At 43.0% G+C, this 24,417-nt stretch overlaps 1 protein-coding gene across 1 annotated transcript in view; it reads left to right on the top strand.

The window, feature by feature from the left end:
- The window catches only part of LOC128124091 (carcinoembryonic antigen-related cell adhesion molecule 8-like), a 63,616-nt gene extending 40,274 nt beyond the window's left edge, over positions 1 to 23,342 (top strand). The window contains 3 exon segments of the mRNA XM_052760317.1: positions 10,174 to 10,242; positions 23,010 to 23,134; positions 23,241 to 23,342. Coding sequence (XP_052616277.1) covers positions 10,174 to 10,242; positions 23,010 to 23,134; positions 23,241 to 23,342 — 296 coding nt within the window.
- Positions 23,343 to 24,417: the final 1,075 nt, after the last annotated feature.

The following is a 24,417-nucleotide window of genomic DNA, read 5'->3' as shown; positions in this document are numbered from 1 at the left end:
CTTCCTATTGGAGTAAATCCTACTTGAGAGAGTGTTAGACACTGGGAAAAGCAGGCAACCAGCTGTGTCACAAAAGGAAGCAAGGCCTTGTTGGGGACTCCAGGGCCTCTCTCTGTGATGACAATTCTAAGGCCAGAATATAGCAGAAGTCATTGCTAGAGTGGGCAGTTGTCCTCTCAGGAGACAGGGGTCCCCATCAGTCTTGTTCAAAGTGGGACATGGGGGGGCTGAAAGCTAACAGTAGGAAGGTAGAGGACAAGGAGGACCCCTGAATACATGCCTTGTCCCCAGCCCGTGTGAACCAGGAAGGGGCTCTTGCCTAGAGGAAACTGAGCTCAGAAGACCAGAGCTGATACCAGAGCAGTGCTAGGGCTGAAGCTCTTCACAGAGGGGAACCGAGCCAGCAGCAGAGACCATGCAATCCCATCCCCACACAGGGAACATCCTCCAGCAGGACCTCCTGCTCACAGGCAAGGGAGCCAACCCTGGGGCTAGGACAGGGAAGGATGAGCAGGAATGAGGAAGGGTCTCCTGGGGAGAACAGAACTGAGAGAGGCTGCAGGGCTTCTGCTTGGTGTTTAAGAGAGGACAGGAAGCTGGACAGATGCTCAAAACAGGAAGCCTTCAGGAACTAGAATTAGGTAACAATTAGAAAGCTCCCTATTCCAACAATAATTCTCACTTTCCACCATGTTCTTAAGACTGGTGCTACATCAGGGTGACTCTCCACACACAAGTAAAACTGAGGTGATCAAACTCTTGATAAGGGTTTTGGGGCACACACACTCATACCTGCCACAGGGGTGTAAGCCTTTCTCAGACACCAGGGCTGCAACATCATCACTTTAGTCTCTGTCCTCACGGGGACCTCATCATTTGGAGCAGAGAGAGACCAACACGGACATCTAGTAGATGAGGTTTAGAGGTTGACAGGAAGCATGGAGGAAACAGAGCAGGGAAAGAGGAGAAAGAGATAAGCCGGGGTCTCTTGAGGTGGAAGCCACAGAGGTTTCACTACACACACATGCATGCACACATGCACACACACACACACACACACACACACACACACACACACACACACACACATACACACATGCACTCAAATAAGGGAAATGCACACCATCTCATGACCTAGAGCCCCATCTTTCATCTCTTAGAAGTCTCACATCGATGGTTTCTCTCTCCTTTGTGGTCTCTTTTTAACCTCCTGGAACCCATTCAGCACTGAAGATATATATGTACATTGGGTCAGTACTAGCTGTTGTTCCTGAAGGAGGGAATGCTAGTCTAGTTGTCCATTGTCTGTCATATAGACCTCTATACTATGCATGGTACAAAGGAAACCTTACATCAAAGAACTTCACAGTAGATAACTTTATAGGACTGTATATGGTAGACCAGAGGAAAGTAGGAAAAAAAGGGGAAAAATACTTTGAAGATCTGAAAATACAGGAAAAATGGATCATTGATAATAAAGAATGCCAACAAGACTTCTCTGGAACCTATGCCTTGGAGTACCAAGATCACAACTTGTACACAATAGTAACATTTGTGGAAGTCTCTGTATACTGTAAGTGATTCCCTGTGGTCTCTAGCAGCTGAGTGGGGCTCATTGCATTACACACACACACACACACACACACACACACACACACACACACACACACACACACACACACAGAGGCTTTCAGTCCCGACCATGCCTACGTCTTCTCTGCGTCATGGTCTGTAGCTAGAGTTTTCCTGCCTGGCCCACAGTCAGGACAAATCTCTGACACCCGCCAGTCCCACAGCCATTCAGACCCAACCAAATAAACACAGAGACTTATATTGGTTACAAACTGTATGGCCGTGGCAGGCTTCTTGCTAACTGTTCTTACAGCTTAAATTAATCCATTTCTATTAATCTATACCTTGCCACGTGGCTTGTGGCTTACCGGCATCTTCACATGCTATTTGTCATCATGGCGGCTGGCAGTGTCTCTCTCACCCAGCTTCCTGTTCTCTCAATTCTCCTCTCTGTTAGTCCCGCCTATACTTCCTGCCTGGCCACTGACCAATCAGTGATTTATTCATTGACCAATCAGCAACACATTTGACATACAGACCATCCCACAGCAATGGTCACTTACTAGGCTTTGAGCACTTAGTGGAGGACACACATGGTGAAAACGGACTTGAAAAGAGGAGACTCCTTCCCCTGCATCCACACTTGAGAGAGCAGCTAGCGTGAAGGGGAAGTCTGCCCACACCTAGTCCCTGTCCCAGGGACCATGGCTCTGAGGAAGATCCTGAGGACTCAGTCAAGGACTGGCTAAGGGACCTGGGTCCTCACACAGGTCTTTTTACCAAGATCAGGTGACTGTGAGCACCGTGAGGGTCATCTATAGACAAGATAGTAATCCCCACCACAGCCACCCCACTGAAAGGAAACAAAGTGTGGGGAAATGCAGCTGCTGATCTGGGCCACAGAGGGCATGAGCGATGGGCAGAGGACGAGATGTTTGCCAACAGCACAGTCCTTGTCTATGATGGGTTTCCTTTTCCTCTGAGGCACCTGTGGAGCTGCTGGGTCGTGTGCTTTCCTCAGACGGGAAGCTTGGGAGAGAGACTGTTGTGTGGGTTAGAGTACATACACGATCCTTTTTATTCTGCAACAGGAGAATGAGCAATGAATGTGTGGATGTGTGGATGGAGGAATGAACAAAACTATGTCCCGGAACCTGTCAGAAACTGCAAAACAAACAGAATCTGGGACAGTCTAACAACATCTACTTCTGGCCCTCCTTTCTTCCAACCTCTGACCCCCCTTTCACCCAGAAGCCAATGCTGAGATGGGCCTGTCCTCTTCCACATGTAACTGGCTTTGCAGGGTGTCACTGCTGTAACATGGTTGGGTCCTCTCAGATGGTAAGGGTGATGTCCCTTCTAACTTGGCCCCATTTGGGAGATTTGATACAGCTCCAGTTGTGATTTCTGGGTCCAAAAATAAAGGGATAAAGCATTTCACTCACATTTATTGGCTCCTATGCACCCTGCCCGACTCTCTGGAACAGCTGTGGACATCCACTCCTTGAAGTGTACTAACACTGTTAGGATTCTACCACTCCTCCAGCCACATGACTGCACATGCGCAGTTCAGTAGCTAAGTAAGGGGTCTTACGTCTTATGCCATCTGTGTGCACTGCATGATTACATAATGCGTGCAGTGTGGTCACACAGTCTGCTCATACATGGCATAGCTCTGTAAGCCCACATGCGTATGTGCAGGGAAATCCTTAAAAGCCCATCACAGACTCCTTCCCTCTCTTCTGCTCTCTCCTCCTGCCTCCTCTCTCCCTTCTCCTCATGTGTCTCTTTCACAGGCCTGGCCATGCTCCCCCCCCAATAAAGCTCTGATACTGGGTTTTGTTGTGCCTTGTGACCTTTACTCACAGAGTAAAAGTGCCGTATTTAAAACCAACAAACACGACACTACATTTCCCTGCACTTGCAGTCATCCATCCGTTACTATGACAGATACCTCAAACTTGCCTCTGACCAGTTCTGTTCCCACTACAGGACTCACAGCTCTCTCTGTAGAAAAACTGTGTAATTCAAGCCACTGTCCACATCTCCCATTCACCATGTGTGACCCTGTAGGACTTTAGAGCTTGGCCTAAGACTTCCTGCACTCTGCAGCAAGCTCTTCCTTTCTAGCATTGACTTTGGAACCTGTGTGTCCATCAGTTGTCACTGCAAAGTTTGTCTTCTTCCTTTTCTCCCGCAATCTGTCAGCACATGTGACATGTGAGGGCCTGTTCTTAAATTTGAATCCTTAAAGGAAGAGGGAGGTGTGAACCACAGGCAGATGACTGAGACTCTGGGACTCAGCCCCTGGGGTCACCTGCACTGGGCGTGGGAGGTGTTGTGCCCAGATCGCGGCCCCCAGAGAGACCATTGAAGACGAGCATGTGGGAATGCAAAAGCAAGGTTTAATTTGGGATATCCAAATACAAGCCTAGGCAGGGACTCTGTGTTGGTTAAATGGCATGCTCATGGCTGGCCGCTGGCTGCTGGCCACGGCGGTCATGCCAGTGGCGGCCCATGCCAGCAGAGGAGAGTGCTGATCGGAAGAATCACAGCCATGGTTGCCTTTTTAGAGCTTTATTGGGAGAGAGGAGGGAGAGAGAGAGAGAGAGGGAGAGAGAGGACAGATGGAAGGAAGGAGCGGAAAGGAAAGAGAGGGACGCACAGAGGGCCCACCTGCTTTTTAGGCTGGGACGCCATTGCAGGCTGATGACGTAATTAAGGACCGAATCCTTACATCCCAGACTTTTGCTTATTATAAAAAAAGCAGGTAGATGGGACTAGGGGCGTCGTTCCTCTCAAAAACTGCTTCCAGCTGACTTTTGGACTTCGGTTGGCTCTGGGGGGAATGGAGAAGGGGAGTTTTCCGAGGTAGACAGGCGTTGTGGAATGTTGTCTGTCATCCGTTTGCTCTGGAGACATGTATCCCTCTTGGCTGTGGCTGGGAACTTTTTGTTTGACAAGATGCTGGTAACACAGAAAAAAAACTTAGAGAGATGAAAGAATCATCATTATTTTATGTTGACATTTATCTGAGGTAGATTTGGCCTGTCCCTATGGATTTTGAAATATGTTAAGCTTTATCAGAGACAGATTATTTTAAAGCATCTGTTTCCTTTACTAGTTTAGCATCTAGGAGACAGGTGATCAATTGTTAAAAGTATCTATTGTAATAGATGTTTACATTAAAGTCTTTTTGTAGCGCCCAGATGTTTTTGGGTCTGGGGATCTAAATACCTTTTAGCTGTTACAGTTTCTTACTTGATGATCTCTGGACTCTGGTTCTGTGGTTGTCCTGTACCATTAGCTGAACAGTGAGTTAGAACAGGGAACTGGGAAGAGAAAAGCTTGTGGTGCATGAGAATTTATTTTTTGGAATTAGGGACAAGGCAAAGATCAGGGCCCTGTCTGTATGCTCATGAGAAACACAGGGAGTGGATCTGGAGTGAAGCAATAAGCTCTTATTTTAGGTGGAAATCGTTTTTCATTAAGTAACCCTGAAAGTGCAATTAAATCTGGTGAGGTAGTAAGGCTGTCCTCTGTACCTGACAATAAAGGAGAGGTGACATCCCAAAACTCCCAGGACTGAGTCAGTGGCTCTAGTATCCAGAAGGAAAGAAACAGATTGCTTCCCTGCTGCATTTTGGGTTCCCTGCCATGTCTGTAGCCAAGCCTAGGTCTGCTGGAGGTCTTAGCTTGATGTACCCGTGCATCTTGGCACCTGGGGGCAGTCAGCTGACTCGTTGTCTTTCTAGGTGGCACTTTTAACAAGGCTGTTGATGGCCTGGCAGGGCATTTGCTAGCCCGTGGCCTTTTCCTCACTTAAAACAGGGACCCAACAGCTTTTGGGAGTCAGCGAGTGCCAGCACTTGGCAATTTTGTTATTGGACTTTTATCTTTTCCCTGGCACACCTTAAATGCCACAGATGACTCTCTTGCCTGTGGGGTCAGGAGCCTTGCTCTCCAGATGCTTAAGTTTTAGTCGGGGAGGTCTGGGGAACAAGAGACGGATTTTACTCCATGTCCTGAATTTTTTTTTCCTGATGATTGATGGCTTAAGGACAGCTTTTGGAAGATCTGCCAGTAGGCAGACTATAAACCGATCCTTTTGGAAGACTTGTCTGAGGCTATAAGCTGATTTTTTGGCTTAAGAGCCATCCTGACTACTGTAAACTTATTTGTATGGATCTTAGCCACTTCCAGACCCATCTGTGCTTCTCAAGGCAGTTTGAGAATGAGTGGGCAGAGTTAAGGTGAGTTAGGGTGAGTCGTAGAAACCCCCCAAGCCCGCCCATTTGAGCCCGCCCACTGCCGGCGGAAGTCAGACAGAAAAGGTTGCACATGGCAGACGCAGAAGTGGGGAAGGAGAAGGGTTTAGAACTTTAGCAGAAAGCTTGGAGATAAAGTAACTTTTTATTTGCCTGTTCGCTGGCAGAAGTTCCCGCGATGCTGTTACGTAGCCGGATTTATGCTGTTATTTGGGCAGGTTTACCCGTGCCGGCCCCTATCTGCCAATGTAAGTGGCAAATGTATCTGCCCCTTTGTCTCATGGATGCAGCAGAGAGAAAAATAAAAAAATTAAAATAACAAACTGGGATCAGACTCCAATCTCGGGCATCCCTGAGAGTGGAGAGAGATCTATGAATCAGCTCAAGTCATGAGTCCTCTCTATCAAGGGATTGTGAGGGCTGTGACTGTACTGTAGTTGGTCCACCATTGAACCCTAGACACCATTTACCCCCTTGCCAGTACAGCCGAGGACAACCCCCCCGGGAGTGTCTATCACAAAGAATATAGCTCAGACTACAGCCTCAAGAACAGCAGACTCACTGTGGTGACAGCAGTGGTAGCTGTGTGGGTCCAGCAGAGGCAGTGAGGGACGCATGCACGCTTGCGGTCTCGCAGTCTCGCTGGATGGGGGAAGAGGCGGCAGGCGGCAGAAGTCACAGCAGGTCCTTGGTGTTCGGTGGTGTATCCGAGTCTGAACAGTACCAATGTTGGTTAAACTGTGTGCTCGTGGCTGGCTGCCGCCTGTGGAGGAGAGTGCTGATCGGAAGAATCACAGCCATGGTTACCTTTTTAGAGCTTTATTGTGGGGGGGGGGGGGAGAGGGAGAGAGAGGACAGACAGAAGGAAGGAGCAGAAAGGAAAGAGAGGGACGCACAGAGGGCCCACCCGCTTTTTACACTTTGTCCAACAGATCCAATGCAGTGGAGGCTAGAGGAAGTGCCCACCTCTTGCAAGCTCAGTTTTTAAAGGCAAAAACCACAAGGTTACATCACTTAGGGGTGCTAGTATGGGTATAATTCTGATTGACTTGCTTCTAGGAACTCCCTAGAAATCATGGCTTAATCTTACTTCTAAGGGAGTGGTTACCCGCCACCATTTCTCATTGGCTGCCCTTAGGTGGGGACATTTCTGTGGTCAGTTACCCTGGAAACTCATGGCCTGTACCTAAAAGGAGAAATCTCAGGCCTTAGTTTTAGGGTGAAAGCATTTTGATCTTATTTGATCTTATTTCTAAGATGGCTCATTTTGGTCTCACAGGAGGAACACTGGCTTTCTCACCTGTGGCAAAGCATTGCGGCACAGATGTGTGGGTTCACTTGGATCCAAGGAAAGGAAACTCAGAGGCACCTTAAGAATGAAATTAGCCTTTTGCAGCTGCAGGGGAATCCAGTCTCTAAGGACTGAAACATTTCCCCTTTGCCCAGAGCATTTTTATTTTTCTCAGTATTTATGGTGTAGCCAGTTGATTTCCATTTGTTCAAAACAACCTGAAAGAAGCTCCCCAAAAATACAATGCCAAGTGCAAATTGCTCAATTCATCAGGAACCACAGTTTTCCCTGTTTCCTGAACCAAGTTTTGTATATGCTTTGTATCCTTGGGAGACTCTGAGACAAGATTCACAAAGGGTATCTGCTAAACAAAAGATGGATTAGGGCTATGTGCTACTCTCTGGAGCCAGGCCAGGTGTAGCCCAGTGGGAGTGCAGTCACACTCACCTGTGAACTGAGCTGCAGTGTTTGCTTGTGGACTGACCCAGGAACTGCAGCAGCAACCCTGCCTGGCTCTCCTGGTCCCCACTGCCTGACCTTAGGCCATGGGGTGCTTGGCTCCCTCCAGCTGGGTTGCTCTCCACTGCTCAGCCTGAGCATAAGTCCTCTGAAGCTTTGCTTTTCAAGGCTGTCCCACTGGTAGTTCATGGTGGCACTTCCCATTGTTCTTTTACCCTGAGATGATCATAGCCTGTCCCAAGGTCTGGGCATGTGATCAGATGTAACACAAACAGAAGACCTGAAACAGGCTTGGCATTTGGCTGTAATGGCCATCTTAGACCCCAGTCCAAAGCACTCATGTCTATTGTGGTTGTTGAGCCAGTGACCCCTAAAGAGGAGCCATGACCCCAAGAAATTATTAGCAGAGTGAGAAGGACAGACAGACTTTGGAGTATGTCCTGATCCTGTTCTTGGGCCAGAGGACCAGGTGGCCCTTTTTTGCAGATGTATGTTTCCACATGCAGAAGTGACTGACATAACACAGCACAGGGACCTGTGAACTCAGGCCCTCACATGTCACATGTGCTGACAGATGGGGGCAGAAAGGAAGAAGACAAACATTGCAGTGACAACTGATTGACACATAGGTTCCAAAGCCAATGCTGGAAAGGAAGAGCTCGTTACAGAGTGCAGGAAGTCTTAGGCCAAGCTCTGAAGTCCTACAGGGTCACACATGATAAACTGGAATATGAAACGTGGCTTGAGTTAGGTGGGTGGACATGTGAGTGAGATCTCGTCATGTAGAGAGAGCACTTTCCAGGTATCCAGTTCCCACACAGATCATTCCTCTCTCTCTTATCTACATAGTTGTTATCCCCAAACTCTCTGTCAGAAGCAACAGTACCACAGCTCTGGAGAGGAGAAACACTGTTCAATTCAAATGTGAGCCAAACATCTGGAAAACAAACTACATGTAGCTGATAAATGGTGATAACCTCCCAGATGCGGGGGCATCAAGCTGTCGCTGAACAACACTGTCCTTACTTTATGTAATGTCAGAAGGCTTTTACAAGGACGGTATTTGTGTGAAGCCAAGGACTCAGCTTGTGGCAACCATAGTGACCTGATGATGACTCTGACAGTTTTCTGTGAGTAACTTCCTTGCCACCCGAATATGCTTGGCCTATGACCATACAAATCAGTGCTTAGGTCCATGACACCTACTGTCACCCCTCAACATCCAGGCTGCCAATGCCATCTGCTTCGGGCACATCCTGGCAGGCCAAGCCTTTGATGGTGGAAGGGTTGCTCCATTCTGGAGGGGCTGGAGGTCACTCCCAGGGATGGAAATCAGGGCAGGCCACATGTTTAAGGTTTTAATTCACAGGGTGTGGGTGGAAGTGTGTGTGGAAGTGTGTGTGTGTGTGTGTGTGTGTGTGTGTGTGTGTGTGTGTGCATGCATTTAGATCACATGGTTGCGCTGCACGCTTTATGCAACTACACAAAGCCATGGGGTCCTGGTTACCCAAGACATTTTGACCCGAAAAATGGCTAGGTGGAAGTGCCTAGGTCCGCCGAACATGCACAATCATGCCCAACCTTGGGGGCGTGTTGTGAATCCATATCAATGGCACCATAGGGAATGGACTCTTAAAAAAGCCATTTCGGGCTGGAGAGATGGCTCAGAGGTCAGGAGCACTGACTGCTCTTCCAGAGGTCCTGAGTTCAACTCCCAGCAACCACATGGTGGCTCACAACCATCTGTAATGAGATCTGGTGCCCTCTTCTGGTCATACATGCTGTATACAAAATAAATAAATAAATCTTTAAAAAAAAAAAAAAAAAAAAAAAAAAGCCATTTCATGTACTCAGGATGAGTCCTGGTCCCATTGCCAGGGGATCACAAACAGATCAAGCCACACAACTGTCACTGTCATTCACAGGGCCTAGTGTGGTCCCATGCAGGCTCTCCAGCTGTCAGTCAAGAGTCCGTGGGCTCCCACTAGCTTGGGTCTTCCCTTTTTATTGAAAAAGTTTCTACAATATATGCTGACCACAGTTTCCCTTCCCTCCATCTCCTATCAGATCCTACAAACCCAACTCCATGCCCTCTATTTCTCTCCAAAAAAATAAAATAAAAAGGCAAACAATAAAAATCAAACAAGAAATAAAAATAAACACAACACAAACATACACACATACATACACACATGCATGCATGTGCACCTGCACACATACACATCTCTCCAAAACATAAAATTGAAAAATTTAATATTCAAGCAAAAGATCAGTAAGACAAAAAAAAAAATGCCCAAACAAAGCAAAATGAGACAAAAAGTCTACAAAGATACAATCGGGTCTGTTTTGTGTTGGGTGTCTACAGCTTGGCTTGGGGCCTGCCTTTAAGTGTGGTTAATATGTCCAATGATAGACTGCACTGGAGAAAACTAGCTTTTCCTTTGCAAGTGGGTAGCAATTGCAGATAGTATGTTGGTTAGAGTGGGAGCCTGTGTCTACTTCTCCCTCTCAGTGAAGAGACCCTGTTTGGCTCAACCTGTGCAAGCCCTGGTGACATCAAATGTCTTTTTCTCTTTCTTTCAGATGGCCCAGATATCCCCACAATATCTGCACACAAATATTTCTGCAAAGGGAAATCCATAAGGCTATCCTGTGAGGCAGCCTGTTACTCAAAACCCCAGTGTTCCTGGCAAGTCAATGGGATACCCTGGGAATCTAAAAATAATGCAATACACATCACCAATATCTCCTCAAATTATACTGGATTATATACCTGTAGTGCTTATAATCCTTCAACTGGCTTAACTAATTTCACAATGCACACTGTTACAGTCCTTGGAACATCAGGGCCAATCTCTGGGGTGGTGTCTGGTTTTCTGTAAAGAATTGGGAGGAAGGAACTCCATAGCTTGTGTCCAAAGTCACAAGCAAATCCCAATCCTCCTGTGTGATCCCTTGATTCAGGAGACACTCTTCCCCTAGATACCTTGACTTCTCCCTTCAGGCTTAGTGAAAGACTATCTAAATATATAAGGTGGAGAGCAACTGAGAAAGACACCTGACATTGACCCCTGGTCTCCACACTCATGCCCTCATATGACATGGATGCATACCCATGTGCACATATATACACACATACACTACACACACAGACACACACACATACACACAAAACCAAAACTAACAAATTATGCATAAGAACTTCGATTGTAGCTGTGATGGCTAATGTTGTCAATATGATCAGACCTGGAATTACTGAAGAGAGGAACACCTGTGTAGCTGTGTGGTTCGCTACACCGGTGTGTAGGTTCACGCGGGTCTGTGGAATGAAAACACACAGGCATCTTAAGAATGAATCTAGCCTATCATGGCTGCAGGGGGGTCCAGCCTTGAAGGACTGAAGCCCTAACCCTTCACCTAGGGCAGTTTTTATTTACTCTTTTTTGTAGTTTAGACAGTTAATTTCCATACCTTCAAAGCAACCCAAAAGGAGCTCCCAGAGACTAAATACCGGGTGCAAAGTACTTGAATTATCAGGTACCTCAGTTTTCCGGATTTCCTGGACCAAGTTTTGCATAGGCCTTTGATCTCTGGGAGACTCTCTGATCCTTGACTCTCAAATAAGATTCACATAGGGCAATAAGAGAATCTAAAGGTAAGAGAAACAAAAGGTGTGTTTAAACAAAGGAAGGATTAGGGCTAGGTGCTGCTCTCTGGAGCCAAGCCAAGAGCTCAGCAGGAATGCCGCCACACACCTGGCCTTGTCTGTAGGGATTCTCTAGATGGGGGTAATTGTGGAAGAAGACCCATGCTAAACATGGGCTGGATCCCAGGACTGAGTCAAAAGGAGAAAGCCAGATGAGCTCAACAGTTATCATATTCTGCTTGCTAACTGTGGATACATGTGGCCAGCCTCCTCCTGCTCATGCCGGCCACATCTTCCCTACTATGATGGGCTGCATCCCCTGCATCTGAAGCCCAAACACACCCATCCTTAAGATGAAGAGAAAATGAGATGGCGGCTGGAGACAAACATGCCACTGTCCAAGCACTGGGGATGTAGAGGAAGGAAGAGCAGGATTTCAATGTCATCCTCAAAGATACCGCAAGTTCACAGCCAGCCTCGGCTATAGGAGACACTGCCTCAACAAAACAAATAAGAAAACATCACAGGGAATGCAAAAAAACTTATTTTGATATAATAGAGGAGAGCAGAAAAGTAACAACTAATCACAAAAGAGCGAATGGCATGCCAGCATTAAATCAAGACATAAATTAATGTAACTGAGACAAAGAAATCAAGTAAATGGAGAGTTCATTTCCTGAAAAGACACATGAAATCAACATGTCCTTGGGGAAACCAAGCCAAAGAAAGAGGTGACGTAATTAAAACCAGTGTGAAAAAGGCATTCCAAGAGACACTAAGGGCTTTGAGGATTTTTTAAAAATGTCCTGAAAAATGTACATACTAAAAACACTGGGAAAGGAAGAAGGGATGAATTCTTTCACACATGACCAGCCAAAACTAACTCACAATGTAAAAGCCAATTATGAAGACCTATAACATGTAATTGGAGTGAAATTATAATTGAAAATCTCCCCACAGAGAAGCCCAAATCTGGAGCTCTATCAGACATAGAAAGAAAATCTAAGGCCCAAAGACAATGGTTAGTGGTTAAGAGATAGGTCATGCAGCTCTGGCAGAGGACTCAAGTTCAGTTTCCATACCCTGTTGGTCAGCTCACAGCCAACTGTAATTAATTGGAGCAGAGCACATCTGATGCCCTCTTCTGACCTCTGTACACACCTCTGCTCATGTACACATGGTACACACACACACACACACACACACACACACACACACACACACTCACACTCACACACACTACACACTCATAATGAAAAGATGTTTAAAATAAAACAAAAGCATAAAAGAGAAAACCTGACAGCAATGTTCCTCAAACTATTCCATCAAACAGGTATGGTGATGGTTCATCTTCAGAACCATCTTGCCTGGATTTACAGCCACCAGGAAGAAATATGGGAGATGCACCCTGCATGTACACAGCTCCATCTCAAGGGCCAGGGCGAGAGGAGAGAGCGTCGGCAGTGCCATCCATCTCTCTGCTTCCCACTGCAGCCATGCCAGCCCCAAGTGATGACTGTGCCCCTCAGCCATCCATCCAAAGTGAGCCATTCTTTCCATTGCTCTTGTCAGGAATTTGTTCAGAGCAATAAAAGCATAACTAATACAGGAAGAAACCTGCCAAATACATCCTGATAAACATTTGTTACCCAGTCTGACAGTGGGACACACAAATACAGGAAGCTACAGAACACTTTTCTTGATAAAGACAGATGGAAAATTATCATTATAGATTTTTAAACCTAACTGAGCAATGCATTCAAAGATCACATACTATGAGCTGTTACACAAATCCTAATTGGTCTTAATAAAAACCCGGGACCAGATGTCAGAGTGAAAGCTGAAAGATCAGAGAAGCAGAGCAAGCCATCGCTACCACCTCTTACTTCACCAACTCCTCAGCCTGAAAGAGCCCGAGTTCCTGTCTCTTCCCATCTTATATTTCTTTCTCTGACCAGCCATATCACTTCCTGTCTCAGCCTTCTTAGTGCTGGGATTAAAGGTATGTGATCCCAAGTGCTGGAATCAAAGGTGTGTGCCACCACTGCCCAATTTGCTCTGATCTTCAGGCATATTTTATTTGTTCAAAATATCAGCACATTACCCCCTTTTTGCCTAAAATAATAAAAGAAGGTTATAACTAATATAAGAAAAACTATATACAACATACAATATCTACAGTCAAGATTTACATTAACAGTGTCCCGTCCATAAACATGTGACAAATTCAAAGAAAATATTCCATTATCTATCCTATTTTGGTGAGTCCAAAATGTACCTAATTCGCTTTCTATCCTAACTTGTATTACTAACCCCAAACTATCTTTTGATATCTTCCAAACTCACACACTTTACACCTTTTTAGTGAGTTTCTTTCCTGAATTTGTTAACAAGGAAAACTATAACTGTAACTATCTAATCTTCAACTCCATCAGAGACCCAAGAAGGAAATAATATTACCTGAGTAAACAGAAAGTGCAAACAAGCGACTTTCAAAAAATGTGAGAAATGACTGAAACAGCTGGCTGCCTGGACAGTCACCCAAGATTCCTCTGCAATGTTGGGGCAACCATCTTTGGCCTACAGGCCTAGCATATCTGACAGACTCATCTGTGAAGCAGGATTTTCTGAAGGGTCTTCCTACCTTGTCTTGGTAAGGTACAGCAGTCCTTTGTTTTGTGTCCTGCTTGTCCATTTTGGACAGCATACTCTCAGCAGTTGAGGTAAGGGCAGTTTCTTGCCCAGTGGCTAACTTTTGCCAACAAGAAAGTAAACTCCATATGGAGTTTCTTCAATGCCCATTATCTTCTCTGAAGTAGATTGGTGCTGCCAGGAGCAGACATGTATGATTGTCATAAAAAAAAGAACCTATGTTATTAAAACATCTTAAATGTCATATTCTATAGATCTCTGAAGTGTTTGAAGATGACCTGTCTATCTAAAATATATCTCTGTTTGACCTTGAAAACATACCTAACATGACTATAAGTTTGATTGTAATGACTAATACAATTGCATTTTTATGTCCTAATTAGTTGGTAATAATAATTTTCAAAGACTAGTGTAGGTAGAGTTTTCCTGCCTGACCCCACAGTCAGGACAAATCTCTCTCACCTGCCAGTCCCACAGCCTTTCAAACCCGACCAAGTAAACACAGAGACTTATTTTGCTTACAAACTGTATGGCCGTGGCAGGCTTCTTGCTAACTGTTCTTACAGCTTAAATTAACCCATTTCTATTAATCTATACCTTGCCACGTGGCTCGTGGCTTACCGGCATCTTCACATGCTGTTTCTCATCGTGGCAGCTGGCAGTGTCTCTCTGACTCAGCCTTCCACTTCCCAGCTTTATTCTCCTCCTTGTCCCGCCTACACTTCCTGCCTAGCCAATGGCCAATCAGTGTTTTATTTAATGACTAATCAGCAACACATTTGCCATACAGAACATCCCACAGCAGACTAGCAATTTGCATTCCATTGTTAAAAGAGCTGTATAGGTACAATACCTTGAACAAGAGTAGAAATATATGTACAGTATGTTCTAACAAAATTAATCTCAAATTTGTATCAATATACACAAATCCAATCCAATGTAAAATATTTAAAACTAGTAGTTGCTTTTAAAAAGTAGATTCAATAATACATATTTTTATCTTATCATATCCATATTTCCTTTTCTTTTCAGAGTGGATTCAGTAATCTACCTTTTGTTCTATCATATCTGTATCCCCCTTTTTCCTTTTCAAAACAAGAACCCTGAATTTAATCTCCTTTGTTTATTCTTTTTCCCAACCATTAACAATAACAACTTGTAGCATCCTAAACAATGACAATTATCTATAACCCACTGAGTGACCAAAACCCACCTACCCCACCTCTTAGGAATGTGGATGTCAAGTTCTTAAAATTACTTCCTGTTGTCTGGGGGCAATGGCATCTTTAGGACATCTTGAAAAGAAAAATGTTGGGTTAATTTTCAAGTCCTGGGAGAGGTAGCTGTATCATTTGCCCAGTCTGCATAATGGGAAAGTGCATGGCTTGTCTCAAGTCCTGGCTAGAGTAGTCTGTGAGGGTGGATCATCTCAGCTAGCCATCTCAAAATTGTCCTGAGCAGTTTGTAGTCCAAAGCCAAATTGGGTAGTGTTTTTTAGTTTAATGGTGTTATCATCATCCTGATGGAATCATCATTGTGGGGCCCCATCATTGTTTTGGAGACTTCAAAGGTCACTGTTAGTTGTGGTAATGGGTCACTGTAGAAAACTGATAGAGACTCAAACCCAAAATAATGCACAGGAAGCTAGATGAAGGCTTTTCCCCCCCTAGAATTAGTACTCAATATGATCATTAATATCATGACAAAAATTTAAAATACATATATTTATCTTATAAATTTTGATATAAAAGTCATACCTTAAAAAAGTTTTTTTTTTGTTGTTTTGTTTTGTTTTTCAGGACAGGGTTTCTCTGTGTAGCTTTGCGCCTTTCCTGGAACTCACTTGGTAGCCCAGGCTGGCCTCGAACTCACAGAGATCCACCTGGCTCTGCCTCCCGAGTGCTGGGATTAAAGGCGTGCGCCACCACCGCCCGGCCCTTAAAAAAGTTTTAAAGAGTCAAAATAACCAAAGGATCATGAGATTAGTAGCAATAGAATAGTCCCTTAATTTTTGTTTTCTTCTGTCCCATATCAGATGACTCTTCTGATATGATACAGAGATTTTGCATTTTCCTTTAACAAGCATGCCTAGGCTTAGAGAAGAAGAGAGCCACATTTCAACTTCAAAGTCAGCTTTAATTTTTAATTGAACTGGGACTACATAAAGACCATTTGCATTATGTGTCTGTAGAGACCAGCAGAAACAAACATTTAAGAAGATTTACAAAATTTTATCCTGTTAGATATGTGATGTACCAATGGGCCAATTTACTCTTTTTCTTGGGACATTTTTTTCTGGGTGATTTGTCCTTTTTTTCCAGATGTCTTATTTGTCTGGTTTTTCTCAGATTTCTTAGTCTTTATTTTCCTGAAAGACAAAAACAAAACGCTTCCCCAACCCTAACTTTGGGGAGGTGCCCTTTTGAAAGTTATACCTGATAAAATGAAAAGCATTTGTTAGTCATATAAGTTAGTTGAAATTGGATGGTCATGCTAGTTGGTGAACTATCACCTCTTCTAATTAATAGATCTCTCTTGTTCAAATCAAACCTTTATCAATTCTGATGGTATCCATAGCTTTCCTTCTCCTGTGGAAACAAAAGCAAAACTTTGTCCCCAACATAACACATATCCTGGTTTCCATTCTGAGGTCAGCACATCTTAAAGTATACAGGCTGATTTAATTCTGTAGTTTTTTTCTATTATGCAATGTCTCTTTGCAGCTGTTGTTCCTTTCTCATTAGCACTGAAAAAATTCAAAGTTAATAAAGCATTATGTCATGTATTTCTGGGGGTCTTTATTACCCCTTTCCATTTATTTAGCATATCCTTTAGAATTCAATTTGGTCTTTCTATGACTGCTTGGCCTGTAGGATTGTGTGGTATACTTGTAATATGATTTATATTGTAATAAGCAAAAATCTTTCATTTTACTAGAGACATTCTGGAGCATTGTCAGTCTTAATTTGTACAGGTATTCCCATGATGGCCACAACTTCTAGCAAATGTATGATTACAGAATCAGCCTTTTCAGAACTTAGAGCAGTTGCCCATTGAAATCCTGAATAGGTATCAATGGTGTGGTGTACATATTTTAATTATCCAAATTCTATAAAATGAAACACATCTATCTGCCAGGTTGCATTCCTTTGAGTACCCTTTGGGTTACTTTCTGCAGGTAGTGGAGTTTGATTGTGAAGAACAAGTAGGACATTTCCTTATAATTTCCTTGGCTTATTGCCAGGCTACGGAAAAAAAAATCCTTTTTCAAACTCTTACTATTGACATGATGTTTTTTATGAAATTCTGAGGCCTCCAGCACATTTCCTATCAATATCTGTTCAGTCTCATCATTACCTGTGCTAGAGGGCCTAGCAAACCCATATGGGATCTGATGTGTGTTATATATAAGGGAGGATTCCTATTCCTGATTATTTCTTGTAAATGAATAAACAATGATGATAATTCTAACTCATCAGGGATAAATTCAGCAATTTCAATGTGTAAAATATCTCTTTCTGCAATTTGAGAGTCAGTAACTATGTTGAGAGGTTCGGTAAAATCCATTCATACCATCAGAATGGCATATAATTTTGACTTTTGGACAGATCCATTTTACTTAAATTTTCTGGTTTGTAACCTGCCTTTCCTCATTTGTTTGCATCAGTATAGAATGTAGGGGCTCCAAAAATTGGTGTTTCCCATATAATGTGAGGCAGGATCCAATTAGTTCTCTTTATAAATTGAATTCTCTTGTTTTGGGGATATTTGTTGTTAATCTCTTTCCAAAAATTACTGCAAGCTCTTTGCCAAGGTTCACTTTCTGTCCATTATTTGTCAACTTCATCATTAGTTAAAGGTAGTACAATTTTTGCTGGGTCTATTCCTGCTAGTTGATGAAGTCTCAATTTTCCTTTTTAAATCAAATCAGAAATCTTTTCCACATATGTCTTTAACTTCTTACTCTGTTTATTTGGTAAAAAAATATCCATTCCAATATAATATCTTCCCTCTGCATTAAAATTACTGTAGGCAAATGCTTAGAAGTTTAAAATAACCAGAATGCAATCAAGTTTCCCATCCAAACGATCCACATGTTCATCCTATAATTTCTTTTCCACCAAAGCCGATCTCTCTCAGCTTCAGCTGACAATTCTCTTGGACTATTTAAGTCCTTGTCACCATCTAAGGTTTTGAACAAATTATTCAGTTCATGTTTTTTTTTACCCCAATAGTGGTCTTTAGGTTGGAAATGTCTCCTAGCAATCTTTCAAAGTCATTAGGAATCTGCAATCCACTCTCCTAATTAGTACATTTTGGGGTCTAATTTTTTGTAGACCTATATTATAGCCTAATTAATTAATAGAATCTCCTCTTTGTATTTTTTCAGGAACAATTTGTAATCTCCAATAAGACAAAATTTTCTTTACTTCTTCAAACATTCTTTGAATAAGCTAGTAAAATGTTGTCCATGTAAATGTAAACTATAGATTGAAGAAATTGCTTATGTATTACTTTCAACAGCTGTCATACAAAATACTGTCACAGGGTCGCTCTTTTGGGGACCAACTGGCACCAAGCTCCACAATAAATCACACACAAAGGCTTATTCTTAATTGTAAATGCCCTGCTTTAGCTTGGCTTGTTTCTAGCCAGCTTTTCTTAGCTTTAAATTATCCCTTCTACCTTTTGTCTCTGGGCCTTTTCCTTTTCTTGCTTCTGTAATCTTACTTTCACTCTTACTCCATGGTTGGCTCTGTAGAGGGGTGGCTGTCCCCTAGCATCTTCCACCCCTTTTCTCCTCTCCTGTTCTTTTTTTCTTCTTCTATTTATCCTCTCTCCCGCCAGCCTTGCTTATCCTTTCTCCTGCCTTGCTATTGGCTGTTCAGCTCTTTATTAGACCATCAGGTGTTTTAGACAGTCAAAATAACACAGCTTCATAGAGTTAAATAAATGTAACATAAACAAAAGTAACACACCTTAAAATAATACTCTCCAACAATAGTGTGATTGTTTCTTGGGAAAATCCCACTCCTTACTGGGCAACTTACTTTCAGATCATAATGAAGATGATTTTTATAAAAGCAATGATGCTTAGTTAGATCAATGATTTGACTGAATGTTCTGAGCCAGCCTAAAAGATACATATGACTAAGACAGGTAGTGAAGAATATTAGGGAAATAGTTTGGGTTATTCAGTCAATTGATCCAATAAGAGACACACACACACACACACACACACACATGACAAAAATAGGCTAGAAGTCACCTTCCCCTTGGTTAGATGCAAGATTTGCAGAGGATGGAACCTGAAAACAAGGAAGTCTCATGCATTATAGACCCATGTATCCTCCATGTGGAAAAACTGGCTGATGGTTAAAGAAAGCAATTGTGTTTCTACACATTAGGTTAGGTCTGAGTACCTCAGTCATGTAGCTTACAGAATTAATCACAGGCCCTGGTACATAGCTTGAAAATGCAAAGTTGTGAAAGGAAATTGAATGGCCCTATTGTATGTAAACAAAAATAGATGATTAGCTGAACACAGGAATTAAGTTTTGTAGGTATCTGCTACACTGAAATTGCAAGCAGCTGCCTGCTAGTACAAAAAGAACTGGCTGAAATATACTTGGCTTCCTTAAAACTTTGTTAACCAATTATAAAAGAATCATTGCTTTGAGGTAGAAATGTTATGGAGGAAATATTAACACTACAAAAATATTTAACTACTCGTGGGCTCTAAGGAAAACATTTAATTTGTGATCATACTGTGATTTCTCTATGTGTAAAGACTTTAATTTGTTTTCAGAAAATATATAACTTGTGGTTGTGAGGTAATCTTTTCTTTTTATGTTCTTTTTTTCATTTTTCTTTATTAAGAAATTTTCTACTCACTCTATGTCAGGAGCCAAGTAGCCTAACTGATTCTCATGGGAAAAAGCTGTGTACCTAGCCTTCTGTTAACAGTTTCAATAGCAACCATTTTTCAACAAGACCACAGTATGTACCTTTTGATCAACTTCTTGAAACATAATGGTTTGCTGTATGGTCCGTTGATCAGGCCCTGGAACAAAGAGACCTTTTCCTGAACCCTACCTTACCCTAACTTCCTCCTAGTAACTTTCCATACCCCTATCTACTTCTCCTAGCCCCTAGCATATATAAGCCTGACTCCCCTTGCAATAAACGAGACCTTGACGTGACTCAGACTGACTTTGTCTTCTTTTATGCGCCTGGTCTCCTTTCTCTCTCGCCCCCATTGATCTTTCAGGAGGTGCCTCCTCGGGTCTCATCAAATAACCTGGCCCGCGGGACGGGTCAAGTGGTGCCCGAACATGGGGCTCGAGGCACGGTGACCTGCCGGACGACGGATAACAGAAGGGGCCCCGGAGAGGATCAGGGTAGAGACGCCTGGACCGCATCACTCGTGCAACGCGGGAGAGTCTTGAGATAAGTGTGTCGTCCCATCGATCATGGGCAAAAATTTATTTAAAGAGGCTATTTTTCTAAAGGAGATGAAAGGAAATCTTAGGGAGAGAGGAATAAGAGTTAAAAAAAAAAAAGGATTTAATAAAATTTTTCCAATATGTGGAGGAGAAATGCCCCTGGTTAGTGATTAATGGACCAGGAATTCACCCTCTGACTTGGAACAAGGTTGGAAAAGATATTAACAAATTAATCAGAAATGGGAAAATGTCCCGATGCCGTTTTTAGTTTTTATGGTGTGATTAGAGATGTTCTAAAGGAAGCAGAGGGAGATGGGCATGTTTCACATTTACTAGCCCTTGCAGAGGATTTTCTCTCAAACTCCCCCTGCCTGACACCCAAGGGTCCAGAGGTTTATTGACATCTACCGGTAAGAGCGCTCTCTGTCTTGTCTGTGTCTCTCTGTCTTACTTTTGTTTTGTACTTTGCAGGCTTAATTTGTACTTTGCAGGCTCACTGGGACAGACGTGTCCGGACAGTGAACCTGGTGGCGAAGGGAGACGTCCCAGAGCCATAAGGCCACCTCAGAGGTGACCATTTGGTTTAGGAGCATCTTTGGGTATCTTCCCCCACGGTGGGAGGAAGTGCCACTTTGTATTTTGTCCCGGGAAATTGTCAGAGCCATTTTGTGGGGTTTTTTTTGTATGTTTTGTTGTGATCATTGTTACTTTACTCTCTCCTTCTCTTCCAAGAAAAAAAGGTGCATGTCTGACTGACAGGGATGTGGAAGCCCCTGATGTCTGTTTGATTAAGGACAGAGATCCTCGAGTCTGGATTGTTTTTGATGTGATTGAGCCTGGAGGGTTACCCCCTCACCCAGAGCACATCAGGCTGTCATTGTTCTTGGAGCTTTGTTGGTTGTTTTGTTGGGGCAAAGTTTTTTTGTGTGCCCTTGGTCTTGTGTGTAATGTATTAACTGTTCTCATTGTTGACTTGACTGTGACGGCTATGGGACAGTTCCCTTCTTCTCCACTAGACCTTTGCCTAGCCCACTGGAAGGATGTGTGAGCCACAATAAAGGGAACTGGGTCCCCCACCCCCACTCCCCAATTGAACTGAGATAAACAGGTAGCTCCTGCCAGGTGGGGCTTGCATACTGTAAGAGGGACTTGCTGGCTGTGAATGAAGCTGTCCTCTCAGTGCTGATGTTTCGGTTCTTGGATTGTCTGTGTAAATGTTATTTGTTTCTGTCTGCTAACCTCCCTTATTTTCCTAAAGGAAGAGGAGGAAAGAGAGGTATAACAAAGGCCACCTCCGTCCCTCCCTAGCTCTCTTGCTATCAGGACTGGCTGCAGCTGGCTGCTCTCATGAGGGTGGGGGTGCGTGCTCTCCTTACAGGCGGGCAAAGACAGGAGCTCTGGACAGGGCAATGGGGACTGCCTGCAATTGACAAAAACTGTGTGAACACTGAGCAGAGAATCTGACTTTAGTCAGAGGAGTTAACAAAAACTTTTTTTTCAGGAACACTAGCAGCCAAGGACAGGATCTATGCCCACTGCTCCCCCTCCCTTCCTTTACTGTGATAACTTTAAGGTCTCTTCTGCCGGCCAGCAGCTTCTCTTATTAACCCTTCTCTGTCCTGGTATTGCTTAAAAACAAATGTTAAATTGTCAGTTCAAGATACTGGGAAAATTATGCTTTTGTTTCCACAGGAAAAATAAAAATTTACATGGGTTTTGGTCATTTGAGTTCAATGGGTTACAAATACTTGCCATCATTTAAGAGAATTAGTTTCAAATTATTGTTGGTTAAGATAAAAAAATGTTTTAATAAAAAGGCTTAAATAATGATTTAAAAAAATGACTTGAGATATATAAAAAAAATGAAACATGTTTCAGATTTCTTTGTCTTGCTATTCTGCTGTTACATTGAGACTCCAAAGGGTCATAGTTGTAAAAATGTCTGTCTACTCTGCAGGTATGAATGAAAAATGTGGCCACATGTATGCTTGGTTTTGAATGTCTGAGTTTGCATGTCCTTTATGTTAAGGAATACAAGTTAATACTAGTCATCTGGCTATTCAGATACTAGTTTAAAGCATAAACTGCTCTATTTTAATAAAAAAACTGAGAGGTATATTTAACTAATATATCTATAAGAAAACAAATTGGCCTGGTTATTGTTACCAAACTTAGAGATATTTTCAAGATTGGGCCTAGATTTGTTTGGCTCAGATACATTTAATAGATAATGGTCCTCAAACCTGTCAAAGATCTGATGAATATGGCATTTACATTATTTGATAAAAAGCTTACTATAGCAAACAGAGACTCCAAGCTCCCCAGCTCCTAGCAATGATTCCCAAGGAATGGCCAATTCCCCTACGCTATGTCAAAAGTATGTAGCTCAGTCTATAGATCCAATGAGGGTCCAGTACCCTGAAGTTTATATTATACATTATATGGATGATTTGTTATTAGCAGGGGAATCTAAAGAAAAAAACACAAAATATAGCTCAAAAGATAATTACCACACTTCAGGACCGAGGATTTCATATAGCTCCAGAGAAGATACAAACCCAATACCCCTTCCTGTTTTTAGGGTTCGAGTTACACCCAGACCTCCTCTATACACAAAAAAATCCAGATTAGAAAAGATACACTTCGTTGTCTCAATGATTTTCAAAAACTTTTAGGGGATATCAATTGGCTGCGACCCTATTTAAAAATAACCAAGGGAGAAGTACGCCCCCTTGAGGATATCCTCAAAGGAGATTCTGACCCTCAATCTCCTAGATACCTTACGGTGGAGGCAGAGAGGGTATTACAAAAGGTTGAAACGGCCATCACTCAGCAACACACGGGATATTTTGACCCAACCCTCCCATTGTATTTGATCATTTTTTCTACAGATTTTTCCCCTACAGGCCTGCTCTGTCAAGAGCCCGTACCTTTACTGTGGGTACATCTTCCTGTTACTAAAAGAAAAATCCTTCCCACCTATCCTTCCCTGGTTTGCCAAGAGATAATGTTGGGAATAAAAGCCTCCACTTGATACTTTGGGCATGACCCTGATATTATTGTTATGCCATATGATAAAGAGCAACTTGAATGGTTATGTACCCGTAGTCCTGACTGGGCCATCCTTGTCTGCACCTATGAAGGAAAACTTGACACACAGATGCCCAGTAACAAGCTCCTACAATTCTTCTCCCTCACTTCCTTTGTTTTTCTTAAAAATACCCGAATGGAGCCCATCCCGGACTCCCCTGTGCTTTTCATAGATGGGTCAAGTAATGGTAAAGCTGCTTATGTCCTCAATGGCCAAAAGAACATTATGACAACTCCTTTCAAGTCAGCTCAGCTGGTGGAGCTATATGCTGTCCTTGCTGTCTTTAAAAATTTTGAAGATTGCTCCTTTAATTTGTATTTAGATAGTAGATATGTGGTAGGGGCTTTATAGGCTTTAGAAATGGTTCCAATAATCCAACCCATTACTCCCACCTTCCAAATGTTTTCTGAATTACAAAAATTAATCCGACAGAGGTCGCTACCCTTTTATGTTGGCCATATTCGTGCCCACACAGGCCTACCTGGACCCCTAGCTCAGGGGAATGAACTTGCCGATTCTGCTACACGTTCTATCTTGGTTTCTCACTTGGAACATGATCAGGTAGCAGCCGCTCGTGAGGCACACCGCCTTCATCACCTCAATGCTCAAACTCTGAGACTAAGGTTCTCAATTACTAGAGAACAGGCTAGGGAAATTGTAAAAAGCTGTAAAAATTGCCTGATGCCCTTACCCGAACCTCATTATGGAGTAAACCCCAGAGGACTTATACCTGGACAAATATGGCAGATGGATGCCACCCATGTTCCTTCTTTTGGCAAATTAAAGTTTATACATGTTACTGTAGATACCTTCAGTGGATTTATTTGTGCCTCCGCTTATAGTGGAGAAGCCACCAAAGATGTTATCAATCATATGTTACATGTCTTTACAGTGCTGGGTCAGCCAAAATGTATAAAAACTGATAATGGTCCAGGATATATTAGTAGCAAATTTAGACAATTTTGTTTACAATTAGGAATTAAATACATTAC

This window comes from Peromyscus californicus, unplaced genomic scaffold (genome assembly GCF_007827085.1).
Source record: "Peromyscus californicus insignis strain IS unplaced genomic scaffold, ASM782708v3 Scaffold_4__1_contigs__length_199733344, whole genome shotgun sequence".
NCBI classification, from domain to species: Eukaryota; Metazoa; Chordata; class Mammalia; order Rodentia; family Cricetidae; genus Peromyscus; species Peromyscus californicus.
This window is presented reverse-complemented; position numbering and strand designations above follow the sequence as displayed.